At 33.7% G+C, this 13,826-nt stretch overlaps 1 protein-coding gene across 23 annotated transcripts in view; it reads left to right on the top strand.

Annotated features, from left to right (window-relative positions):
• Nucleotides 1–13,826, top strand: part of PARD3 (par-3 family cell polarity regulator) — a 651,879-nt gene that overhangs the window by 389,802 nt on the left and 248,251 nt on the right. For all 23 annotated transcript variants that reach the window (XM_055308634.1, XM_055308637.1, XM_055308641.1 and 20 more), the window contains 4 exons: nt 3,643–3,768; nt 4,867–5,252; nt 9,152–9,291; nt 11,790–11,918. In XM_055308634.1, coding sequence (XP_055164609.1) covers nt 3,643–3,768; nt 4,867–5,252; nt 9,152–9,291; nt 11,790–11,918 — 781 coding nt within the window. The remainder of the gene's footprint in view (nt 1–3,642; nt 3,769–4,866; nt 5,253–9,151; nt 9,292–11,789; nt 11,919–13,826) is intronic.

The raw sequence follows: 13,826 nt of genomic DNA on the forward strand, positions 1-13,826 counted from the left end.
CTGCCTAGAGGAAAAACTATTCTCTATCCCAGCATATGGACATGCCAAAATGTCTGGGACTTCGTTAACTTCATTTATGTCTCTAATAAGTGTTACAGGGACCACAATACTATAGGCAGTCAGTTCTTTATTACTCTAGAACAAATACTAGGTGCTGGTTGAATTTGCAAAAAACATACCTAAATTTATTTTTAATTATACTGTTGGAGATGGCTTTAAATTGAATGTGGGAGGCATGGAGATCTGTGTGCTTGCATTCACGTTTTTCAGGAAGATCAAAGTGTTACAACTTCCTGTTGATTTCCCTTCAGAGGGTACTTTTCATTCTCAGGCTCGCTGTTATCAGTTCAATTCTCTTGTGAAGTTTTTTTGATAGTTCCTTCCCATTCTTTTTGTAATCATTTTCACCTAGTGAAGCAAATGAGATAATTTTGCAGATTGTTCCACTTTACTTTTAAATTGATCCATTCTTTTTTGAGAGAATGATTCTAATAGTGTGGTCAAGTATTTAGAAATCAGCAGGCTACTAACTTCTCCTTAATTCAGTCTGTTCCGTTGATTCCCTGATCACTTGCTGTGTTACTTAGGATAAAATTCTTCCTCCCTGCCCTCCCTTCCCCAGTGGGTTTTCTAGTCTCCAGCACTGAGAAAGAAGAGTCTAAGATTTTGTTGCTATTTTAACAACTTTGGATTCTAGAAGCCTCATTTAATAAACTTCTGTTTATGTTCCATATGAATGTGATGGTGTATTTATTTTTGATTTGTATTTTTCACTGCATATTAGGATTACTGATGAATTAGGCCATATATGAGGACTTATTTGGAAAGATAGGCCATTGAATAAATGAAGCATGCCATGCTTTTTTTTTTTTTTTACTGTGAATTATTATTCTAGAATGATTCCTGGGGGAGGGAGGGAGTAGCTTGTAAAAGAAAAATGATTATCTAGATGAATATAAATCCATAGACCTACTCATCTGAGAAATATTGGTGCTACTTGTAGAATTAAATTATGTATTTCCAAGTTGTGTTATTTTAAACTGTGGTAAATACTGAAAGGAGCTATCTGGGGTAAATTTGTAAATTTAAACAAATGATCAGTACTAGTTAACTGCTGAGTAATTTTCATTAAACACTGTCTCTTGTCTCTCCCTCTGTGTATAGGTGTGTATATGTATGTGTGTATATTTATGTGTGTGTGTGTGTATATATGAATATATATCTATCAAAGTATTCTATAGGCTATTTTAGAATACATAAAATATTTCAGAATACATAAAAGCATAATCATTATTCATCACTTTAGATTGCAGAAATTTTGTAACCATACTGAGAAATAGCTCATGATTTCACCAGTTTAGAACTAATTACTTAACTGGAGTGACTCTTGGAAAGGCATACTTTTACTGCACACCAAATGCATGCACTCTGCAAAGCGCTCTTGGTCTGTAGAGATAGCTTTTAGCAACAAGTGTGGTGCCTCATGTATGATTGTGTTGTGATTGTCTGTGGGTGGCTGAATCATCTTTTCCTTTAAGCTGTTCTTTTATATGGTTGCTTTGAGGGTGAAGTGGCCAAATGTCTTCTAGTTCTCATACTGTCAAGAACTGTGATTTAATTTGATGTCTCACATTATTTTGTCTCATTCAACAGAATCATGGATATATCTTAATTAATCGATTCCTCTCTTAGAACACTTAGTCAATTGCACATAGAAACACACACAACAGGGAAGTGTTAGGAGACAGATCATGGGCACAGATGACATTTTAACAGTAACTTAATAATTATTGGTGTGTATTGTGGGATCTCTTTCTTCCAAATAGGACTCAGACCATTAGGTTGCTCATACTTTGTTCTTCCTTTTGAGCTGAGGGGATTTTTATATTTGTTTAATTCTAATATATGGTAGTGAGTAACCAAACATTACCTATGTAATAATGTTTTTATAAGTCACTAAGACTTTTAGACTCTTAGACTAGTAGGTACTAATCCTCAAATGGTGAAATTACAAAAGGCGATTTAAATGTTACCTCCTCTGATGACCTTTGCCAGTTGGTGGACTTGACCTTAGGATAAAACAGGCTGTACTATACTTAACAATAAACATTAAAATGAAGTTAAAGAATGACTCTGTAAATATTCATGAAGGAAACAAGTTGAAGTTGCAAAATAACCAGTGGAAAAGGACCTTTTGCTTTCAAGTTTATTTCAGTTCAATCATAATTTGATGTAAATGACATGAAGAAAAGGATCTGAATCTAAATTTTTTTTGGCTCATTTTCTTCTTTGCAGAAAATTTCTTAGAAACGTGAGACTTGTTTGCCTGAGCTAAACTCTTGTGGTTTTCATTTGTCAAGACCTTGCTACTCTTTAGGTGCTTGAGCCTGCATTGCTGAATCCCATCTTCTCCATCTTGCAGGAACTTACAATGCACTAGTAGAGATAAGATGTGTATATAAGTAACAATTACAGAGAATTACAGAGATAAATGGCCACAGGACAGATAAGAATTACTGTAAACGTTTAAAAGAGGAAGCTGTCTATATGGGTTATCTTTTTCCTGGAAAGCCTATATAGGGCATGGCAAATTGTATTCTGTTGGAAGATATATTATCTATATCTGAGCTATTGGAAATATCAACTTTAATTTTGGCAGGATTCTAAATTTGAGTATCTATATGGATATTATCTCTAAATATGGGGATTATGAAAGAAAATCTAAGCTTTGGACAGGCCCAAGATAGGTTCATAAAAATTTTTAATGTGATCATCATACAGAATTTATGCTAGCCATCAAGTCAGTCACAGCACCAGAACTAGGTAAAGATTCCTGTTCTTTGTACTGTGGTCAGATAATGTTTGCCACTTGTCAGGGTATCTAGAATATTCCTTCTGTCAGTCAAGATATTAGTACTCTAGACCAAGTACCCTACTAATTTTTGCTTTTTTATCTCCTTATTGGTCTCCTAACAGTTCATTCAGGCTTTTCTTTCAACCTGCAGTTTTAGCACACATTGATGAGGTTTGAACCATGGACATTCGAACCTGTCACTGGCTTTCTCTTATTTGTCTCTAAATGGGAATAATGGCAACAAATTTTTCACTTTTGGGAGACCTAACAAGTTTTGAAATTTGAGACGCTTAGGCACCATCAAATTCAGATGCCAAGAATCAAAACTTTCCTCTTTTTCTTTGCAAATGTACAATGCGCTGAGGTTAACCTTTCTTTGATCACCTGCGCGTGCACGGTGAACCAGCCGGCTTAAAACAGAAAACTGCCAGAGCTATCCACAAGTGCATGCTCTTCTATGCTCCACACTGCGATATCTAGTGAACCATCAGGCAAGCTCTGTTTGAAGCATTTCTAAGCATAGAGAGGAGTACATAGTTTGTTTCAGAAACATAATCCTGACAACCAGAAACAATTTATTACATTTATTGAAAGGATCCATTTCTGCACTTCATTTATATGGTTGTGCTTTTTGTGTTGGTGTTATTTTCAAGTGTATTAATAACGATTTAATGTACTCCTTTATCAGGAAGTCTTTGTAAATATAATACCAGCATTAAAGCAGTAGGGCATTGTGCATGGTAGTAGAAATATTACATGTGTAATGATTTGCATTCTTAATGTTCCAGAACCCTGGGGTTATTAGTAAAACGATTGGAGAAAGGTGGTAAAGCTGAACAAGAAAACCTTTTTCATGAAAATGATTGCATTGTCAGGATTAATGATGGCGACCTTCGAAATAGAAGATTTGAACAGTAAGTGTGTGCTGGCTGCACTGCTGTTCTTTCATGCTCGAGGCATGAGAGAGTGTAGTCCATTGAAATGCTTCAAACAACATGTCTCTGTCTTTATACTAGAGAGGAGTATTTTCTGTCATTATCTAGCTTTTAAAAATTTAATCAAACTACAGGTAATTACTACCATTAGACTATATTTCAAAATGCCCTCTGACTGACAGAGCGCTTCTTAAAATATTATGCCCAATTTATACTTCACAATTTTGCTATTTCCTCACCTTTCAGAAAATTTGCCAGCATGCTGGGCTTTATTATATTTTAACTCACGTTCCCGACTTTGTTGCATGTAATGATTCATCTTATAAATAAGCAGAGAAAGCTCCTTTGAACTACAGTGTGGTCCACCCAATTTTCTTTATCCTGATTTAAGTCATTACTCAATTAAAAAGATAAAAGTTGTCCAGTTCCTCTAAAATAGGACAAGAGTGAGCAGAAATCATAAGGATTTCGTGTGTGAAATCTGAGTCATGAATGAGCGTGAGCTGGAGCAGTTGCTTAGGCTGGTCGTGGACTAGCACCAGGACCAAAACTCTTCACATTTTAAGTCACTGAGGCCACACTGGTTTTCTTAAGAATTTTGCATACACTTGTGTTAATTTTGCTGATAATGGATAGTTGATTTCTAGTTTTCTAAATATTTTTATTTCTTCAAAAACTCAAGTGGTTCCATGTAACAAAATGTAATTTTTAAATGTATTGGATAATGTTGTAGAGACAAGATTGTATTTAATTTCTGTTCCTATTGCAATTATAATACCTCTATTGTGCTTAAAACTATTTAATAATTTGTGATTGAGTACCCGGTATTTTAACTGTAGTTATAGATAATTTTCTCATTTTTATTAAGAGAATAAAAAATTTATATTTGGAGAAAACAGCTATGCTTCTATCAGAGCTTGCAAACTTGATTGATAAATGGGATATCAGGATTTTGTTTTTCCATTTCAACAAAGTCTGGCAGTTCTTGTTGCTTAATTAGTATACTTAATTAAGCTCATAATATCTTCTAGTCTGCCAGTCTTAATTTGCTAATTTTCCATTCTTTCTCAAACCCAGAGCACAACATATGTTTCGCCAAGCCATGCGTACACCCATCATTTGGTTCCATGTGGTTCCTGCAGCAAATAAAGAGCAGTATGAACAACTCTCCCAAAGTGAGAAGAACAATTACTATTCAAGCCACTTCAGTCCGGACAGCCAGTATATGGATAACAGGGGTGTGACTAGTGCCGGACTTCAGGCGCTGCCCAGAGCACCCAGATTGAACCACCCACCCGAGCACATAGACTCGCACCCCCGCCTACTACCTCAGAGCACACACCCCTCCGGAAAACCGCCGTCAGCTCTGGCCCAGGCCCCACAAAATATATTTAGTCCAAATGTAAGCAGTGGTTATAATACGAAAAAAATAGGCAAGAGGCTTAATATCCAGCTGAAGAAAGGTATGACCCACCTTGTTTTGTTTTATGGAGTTTATTTTAAAAATCAAATCAACTAATCCATTATTATAAGAAAGAATGGTTATAATGACTTAAAGTATTGAAAATTGTAGTTTTTATGCTTTTCAGATTCATTTTGCTGTGTCAGAAAGAAAGTGAGGAGTTCAGAAAAAATAAGGCTTTAAAAATAAGTTTCTGTGAAGAAAGTAGCAGCCACTACTGTGATTAAGATTTTTGGTAACAGAAGGAATTGGTTTCAGGATATAATTAAACCCAAAACAATAGTGAGGACTAGACTGTTTGGATCACCCCACTTGAAGTGCAGACATAGCTCTCAGAGAGGACGTGAGAGCTCCTCCATATGAACCCCATCATTTTGGTAAGGGCAAGCGACTGATTTGAATTTGAAGCTGTCAGTGGTTCGTGATAGAAAGTAGATTCACCGAGCAGGTGGCTCCTTGTCTGCTACTTAACCAGAATGTTACACTGCATTCCTTTTTTTAAGATGACAAGGGCAATTTAATGGACCTTGCTAATAACTCTTTATTACATGATGCCTTATGTCAATTTTTTTATGTAAGTATCCCTTCCATAGACTATGCATCCTTGTGTACAGGATGTGTACTGTTCCATTTTGTTCTTGACTGACTTAGCGTAGGCTGCTAGGCTTGATCTTCTGATTTCCAAACACTGTCCCCTCCAGGCACTGAGTTACACTTTTGCTGTTAATTATCCATTTTAGCTGAGCATTCTGATCTATTTTAATGTCATATCTTTCAAAATGGTGTCATAAAGAGTATTTCTCTTTTTATGAGTTCAGCCAACTCCTACAGTTAGGTGGAAATGAATCCAAGAGAGGTAGAGTGATTTCCTCAAGTCACATGGCTGTTAGCAGAGTCCTCGTAGACCATTTTCCATATCCTGACATTTAAACCATTTCCACTTGGAGTAGGGTTTACAAGGTTGTAAAGTCTGAGATTCCTATTTCCTTTCTAATTATATTCTTTCATTGAACTTTATGTGAACCACAAACTCCTTATTTCTGGTTACTGACTTTTAAGCTCCAAATACTTGGTTGACATGATCAGGAATTGACAGCTTTACTCCATTTTTGAAACCTCTTACAAATGCAGAGTAATATCAGCATAAACCCCTTTTAGCTTTATTCATTCCTAGATGAGAAAAGTATCAGAACCTGTCGTCTTCTTTCTCTACTCAAATGACAGGACCTTGTTTTTAAGCAAAAACATAATAAGCACAAATGGATTATATAAAAACTAAAATTCTGCTTGGGATCTCTCAACAGAGGAAAAATAGTTTCCTTGGTCATTGTCATAAAGATATTAGTTCATAAATATCTTTGCCCTTTTACACTAACAGGCATATTTTTATTTAGATAATTACGTTTTTCACACAATTATATTTTAACAACTGATACAATATGAACTTCTAAATTAAGTGAAATTTTATTTGCCATTAATAGAAGCATTCTTTTGAATACAGAAATTAACAGTTTTATTTTAATAGCATTTTAAAAGATATGATTATGTTGACACAGCTAGTTGAGAAAGACTGTTAGTCATCGAGATCAGAAAAGTGGGAACAGTGGCTTTCTTTTAATGTTTTTCTGACTTTGAGTATTCTAAATGATAAAGAGTCTCATAGCTGTATCTTGATGTTAATTTACTGTGAGAATGTGTGGCAATAAGGCAGAAACCAACTGTGTGTTCTGTCAATACTTTGCAAATATTTTATATGAAAATTAAACTAAGTTTATAATAAATAAGAGTGAAGAATGCTGATCCTTTTTTATTAGTATGAAATACAGATATTTTGATAATAATGAGTGTCTGAGAATTGAACAAACCTTCATTGTAGCTCACAGATAAGATTTTTTACCAATTATGATTGTTGCATTTAGCATTTTTAATGAAGAAGCGCATCAAAAACATAGGGTGTGTCAATGTTTAACTTTAAACTCAGTTCACAGTGAACTGATATGCTTTGAATGACAGTTCTTTCATAAATTGAGATCAGTTCTATGTGCTAAAAGGAGGAGCCTTCATTATAATGATTCTTAGGTATAATTTAAGAACCATGTCATATAAACATGACAAAATAGAATGGCCCTTATGTACTTGCTTCCATAATTATGATTTCTTAATATTTATTGCCATTTTGCCATTCTCAAATACCCTGCTGTTTTGTAGAAATTAGCTTTTTAATAAAGTCAAAGGAGAAGGTCTGTAATCTGTTTCAGTCAGTGCAAAATGTTTTGTTGGCTTTGCTAAATGAAAATTGATATCTATTTATCTTTCTTTTAAAGGTCACTGCCTAAACTTTTAGCTTACAGATTTAGGGGTTATTGCTGATATTTTAGTAGTATTGAGGTTCATATAACAGTCTTTGTAGTTCATACAAATTAATATTGCAAAAAGAATAATTTAGAATTCTTTCTTAATAAATGTTATTGCAAGTCATTAGAACTTCATGAAAGCACAGAGACATAAGGAAAGGTCCCAGCAGAATAATTAGGAAAATTTCATATAGACAAGATGCCATTCAAGTCCTCAGCACAGAAGACTCAAGAAATTAACAATGCAGGCACATTAAAGTGACTTCAGACTTGAAGTAAATTAAGGTTTTGTTTGAATTTGAGAATATATATATATATGATAAGTTTCGTTACAGGTATAACTACGGAGTGTTTTCTTCATATCAGCTTTGTTTCTTCTTTCATCCACGTTTTCATTCATAGTTACTTGCCCATATTTATTTACCCACAGATTTGTACTCTTCTAGTTTTCTACTGAGTCCTGCATCAAATTAATGTATTCTTTCATAGAATTTTCAGCTTTACATAGCTCATTTTCCCACATGAGCAAGTATTTGTCCTAGTATCATTTCAACTGAAATGGAACCTAATATCCTAAAAAATAATTTTTAAAAAAGCTCCAGTAGAAATTAATCATTATTAGAAGTGTTATAAAAATTGTGTGATTCACTAGAAATTTGTTGTAGCCTTTACATTTTTTCTTGGCTTATTTTGACTTGTTGCATGTTGGTTCTGGTAACATATAGCCTCTTTTCTGTACTGTATTGCACTTATGAGTGCTTGTCAAGAAAGCTGCTGAAGAACCTAGAATTGAAATTATACAGACCAGCACAGTTATCTGTAAATGCCTTATTAATTTCAGTACCTTTAAGCATAGTGTGATGATGGTGCTTAGACTATAACAGTGATCTGAGATGGGGTGTTCCCTGGGTAATTTGCCTTTGTTTTTTTGAATTTTGTTTATTGATTGAGAAAGATACATGGTATGATTTAGGTGAATAGAAGAGAACTAGACAAATATAATATGGTTCATCCTGTCAGTAAATAGTTTTAATTATAGTTTTGCGAAGTTCTGTTATCTAGAATAATTTCTCTTTTCACTATTTCTTTTTGGTCTTCCTGATCATTTTCTCTTTCCTTCTCCTCCTCCTACACTTTACATCTGGATACCATTATTATACAATATTAATTGATATTTGAGAAACTGTGGGTTTTAACAGAATTTTTTTCTCACATGGCAAAATTACATTTATTTCACATCAAAATTTCAACCAATTTAAAAACTTTTAGCAGTCATACTTGTATATTACCTTTCATCTCTTGTGCTAGAGTCTCGTTTCTTTTTAGATTAAAGAATTTTTATATGTAAGCCACTTAAACCTTCCATAATTTAGTCTATTTTGAAAAAGCTATTCAAACTTAAATATTAAAAGCAATATAGGCCCCTGTGAAAGTTACAAAATGTCAAGCTGAGGTAGAGAAGAACAAATCCTTTATATTCCATATACCTGTGAAATTCAAGGTATCTCATTTTATTTACTTTTTTTTGTTGTCGTCAAATTTTTAGGTACAGAAGGCTTGGGATTCAGCATCACTTCCCGAGATGTAACAATAGGTGGCTCAGCTCCAATTTATGTGAAAAACATCCTCCCAAGAGGGGCTGCCATTCAGGATGGCCGACTTAAGGCAGGAGATAGACTTATAGAGGTGAGTGACTTCTCTAAGTCAGAAGTTCCATAATTCTTAAAATGTTCTGTTTTCAGGGCTCAATTCTTTTTCACATCTTCATTAATATTAAATTATTTATTTTAGCAGAAATATGCATCATAAAAGTATATTTATGCTTTACTTCTACTTGTTTCCATGTTCTTTGATGAGAAATATCTTTTCATTGAGTGTACTCATAAATTTTTAGTTACTCAGACATTCGGTTTATGAGATAACATAACATTTGTCATTATGTAAGTACAATATCTGTTAGGTTATATTTCTAGATGGCTCTAAATTTATGTCTGGCAATACAGAAATGATATCTACTTTGTAATCAGAAGAGACAAATGAAGTAAATGAAAATAGTGTATCTTGATGAGAGGAAGTTTTGAAATGGCAGCATGGAGAATGAACTGAGACATAAAAATCAAATGTCAGAAAAAAAATAGTTCTTCAAAATTTCCTTTCTGCACCTCATGAGTTTTGGTTCATTGGTCTTTCAGGCCATCCTAGGCATACATAAACATACAGAGAAATTTCTGTGTGTGTGATTGCTGATATATATATATATATATATATATATATATATATATATATATATGAAAGATTGAGAAAAATATTAATTTTCCCTAGTGTTTTTTTCAGAAAACATAGTCTGTGTTCTTAGCAGCAGATGCCCCTTTCCTAATTATTAACTAGAATTCAAACACTAATGTTAAAGTACTTTTTTATGGCATTACCCTTTCTTCATTACTTTTAGCTTCATATGTAGTTATGAAGCCTCCAGAATCAAAGTCTCTTAAAGATTTCTTGAAAAGTAATGGAGCAGAGGATTGATTGCCTTCCAGATTTTTCCATGGCTGTGTATTGGGCCTAGATTTCTTAAATCTTACACCTTTTCTTTGTGTTTTGTTCTTGTGACACCATTTTTAAAAGGGGAATTGATAGAGGCTAAATAAAAGGAAAGGTTTGAGTATAAATTATATTTAGAGTTTTGTTTCCAGAAAGGACCACTTGTCCTTGGGCTCTAAGTTAAGTAGTATTTGTTCAAGTTTGTGGTTGTAGCTTGTTTTATGTAGTAGGAGGCTCGGCTGAGTCTTGATTTTAGTCATCTTTGCCCCGGAGTCCAAAAAATGTCTGTCCTTCTCTCTCTCAGGCACCAGCCTCATCTTTTTTCAAGAATCTCTTTGCTCCCATAATTACTTTACTTTCCACACATCACAAAGGCTTTTGTTTCTCTTAGCAGTGGGAAAAACCTGCAACCTGTGTTTCTTCAGAGTTAGGCTTTATGTTCTGTAGCTATCAGCTTTCTTTGAAACTACATTTTCACATTTTTTGGAAAGATTTTATTTATTTGAGAGAAAGAGAATGAGGAGGGGGGAGGGGCAGAGGGGGAGGGAGTAAATTCTCCTCTGAGCAGGGACCCCAATATGGACAGTTTTGTGGGCAGTTTTTCTTAGCATCTGGATATTTAAAAAAACAAATATGTATCAAGTTACTAATTTTTTTATTATCCAGAAAGTTTTTCTTTTTTTGGACCTGTTGCATAGATAATTGCAATAGATAATTAGATAATGGATAATTGTATTATCTATTTCATGCAATCACTTAATAGTGGTGCATTGAATTGTACAAGATACTTTTTAGTAGAGAGTGAAAGGTTCCCAGATGTATTTTAACTATAGGGTAATATTGATATTACAACTTAAATAATATACTTTATTGTCATGGACAAAATGTTATTTTTCTCTAAAGTGAATGCTATAGAATAGTTTTTAACTTTTCACTCTTATTTCTTTTAAATATATGATGCTTTCTGATAATATTATTATACCTTAAAGGTAAAAATGATGAGATTCTCCAGGAATTGGTTATTTCAAATCTCTTTTTCATCATCATCATCTTCTTTTTTTTTTGTAAGATTCTCTTAAAAATGTTGAAAAGTACTGAGATACTGCTACCTCAGAATATTGCTGCCCTTCCATAAATATTATTATTGTGTTCTTCTTTAATATTTACCTTTTAAGGATAAAAAGTTATCTTTATGATTTTCAATAAAATTTCATTGAAAATTTTACCAAAATATTTTTAGTGTGCCTTTATTACCCCCTTTAACAGCAACACCTTTTTATTTTGATATAAAATAATCGATGATACACAAAGCCATCAAGATATCCTAGTCCAAAGCCAGTAAGTTTTGTGTTACAATGATAATTTGGATATGTTTATTACTTGTTACTTTTTAGTGCTCTGGTGGCTCTGGCTTTGGCTTATTAATGAGAGCTAAAAGATTTACTACTTCCTGTTTCACTTCTAGATACTTGGTCTATGTTTCCTTATTAGCTACAGCAGCCTGGTGATTACCAGATTATGACAGAATTTACCATGAAATGAATTGTGCTCCATAGTAGACTTGATAGATTCTAGGGTGTATGTCTTTTCTTTTGTCATATGTTTGCACAGCATTGCAACTGAAAACGTTTCATTTGTTTTAGGTAAATGGAGTAGATTTAGCAGGCAAATCCCAAGAGGAAGTTGTTTCCCTGTTGAGAAGCACCAAGATGGAAGGGACCGTGAGCCTTCTGGTCTTTCGCCAAGAAGATGCCTTCCACCCAAGGGAACTGGTGTGTAAATTTAGAGCAGATGAAAGATTTGTGATGCACATGAGCCAGGGATCTGGGCTAGCCACCTGATGGCCAGTGTGTATCAAGACATTTTCCAAGTAGTAGTTTTTGTATCTTTCAGCCTTAACTTAATATAAGCATTCTTTTCTTATATTCCATCCATTTTGAAAATAGATATCCACAATGTGGAGTGTAGGGGTATTTAAAAATCAAATTGCAAGAGTATTTTCTAGGACAGCAAATGTTTATTAGTGAACACTTTCAGATGGAGTGATTGAATACAGAGACGTTGATTATTTCATAACTGTCACTTCAAAGGCTGTTATTGAAAGCTTGCCATCGTCTCCACTACATATGACAAATGTTCATATTTCAGATTTTCATAGTGCATCTAGCTAAGCCAAGTAAAGCTTCTTGCTTCCTGTTGTATGAAAGAGAGTACCTTAATTAAAGTATTAGTATTGAAAGTCAGGAGACCTGAGTGGTAATAAGCCCCATGGCCATTAATTACTAATATTGGCATTATTTGGAATGACATAAATGAAATGAAAAGGCATTTGTTTGCAATTTATTTCATGTTTTATATGTGTATCAATATGTCTAAATATAAGAAGTATTTACATAGTATTGGTGTGAATGAAATATGTATAGTAAGTTGACATAGTTTGAATGTTTTTCTGCAAAAAGTGCCAGGTTTCATTTGTTATGTAACAATATAATTGGAGGAATCACTTTTATCTTTTTATGTGGTAAGAAAATTGTTTTATTTCCAGTACAAGTGGTATTTTAAATATTTCAAAACAGATTTTGGCTTGGCCATTTTTGAGCATTTGACATCTCTTTCCATCCGTTTTTAGCTTTAAACAGCAATTAATTTGTATATATTGAAGTGGCAAGGTTTTAGGGGCACAGTTCCAGAATTTGTCAAATAGCCCTGAATCTCTCAGGCTGATATTTCAACTGTGAATGTGTCCTGGTTAATAAAATTTGACTTTTGTTATAAGCCAGATACATTTCAGTGTGGGAATACCCCATGCCTTGGTGACACAAATTTACTGTGATTTCATGGAATTTCTGATTGTGATAGGGCTGAAAGCTGAACATTTGTGTTTTAAGTAGATTTTGAAAATTATAAAATTGTCTTTATTTCTGTTTTAAAATGTTGAATGCATTATTTCCCAATTTAAATTCAGTTTTCCATTTTCCCCCCACTGTTATCCAATTTTATGCTTAAAAGGCCACCTGATCCTAAATCTGGAGATGTCTCTATTAAATTGTAAATGAGCCCTTAAAAAAAATAATACTAAGCTTTAGATGTGATTTGATGAAGCTTTAATTCTTCGTCAGTATATCTTAGCCTGGGTAATAGTTAGCATTATCTGATTGCCAAAACTGAAACACTGCTCTTCAGCCTTCTTAGACTTAGTGCCAACATAGAGCCAGCTTAAGGTTATTCAGGTTCTTCTTGTCCAATTTTGATCTTCCAGGCTTCTGTTTTTCCCTTCTGCTGCCTTTTTTTTTTCTTGGTTATTTAATTTATTGCTTGTGAGCTTTTCATTAAGGAGTGAGCCAGTAGGCCGTCAGTCTATTATTCATGTTGCAGCTGCTTTTTAGGATTTCAAAGAACAAAATTCTGAAAACTTAAAGGGGGGGTGCATTTAAAATGATCTTTGAATCTAATTAACAGAACTCTTCTCCTCTCTTTGGGGTGTCTGTGTTTAAATTCTGTGTCTAAAACAAAATACTGTTATCAATATGTGCCTTTTTTATGTCAGCCCTCGAAATATCTATATAATTAAAGCAACTCTATAATATGTGAAAAAAATCACATATGTAACTTGTGTAATATTTTAAAGTATAGTACTTGTGGTTTAGATTGTGGCTCAAATTGTTATTATCTGGCATAGC

This window comes from Nyctereutes procyonoides, unplaced genomic scaffold (genome assembly GCF_905146905.1).
Source record: "Nyctereutes procyonoides isolate TBG_1078 unplaced genomic scaffold, NYPRO_anot_genome, whole genome shotgun sequence".
Classification (NCBI taxonomy): Eukaryota; Metazoa; Chordata; class Mammalia; order Carnivora; family Canidae; genus Nyctereutes; species Nyctereutes procyonoides.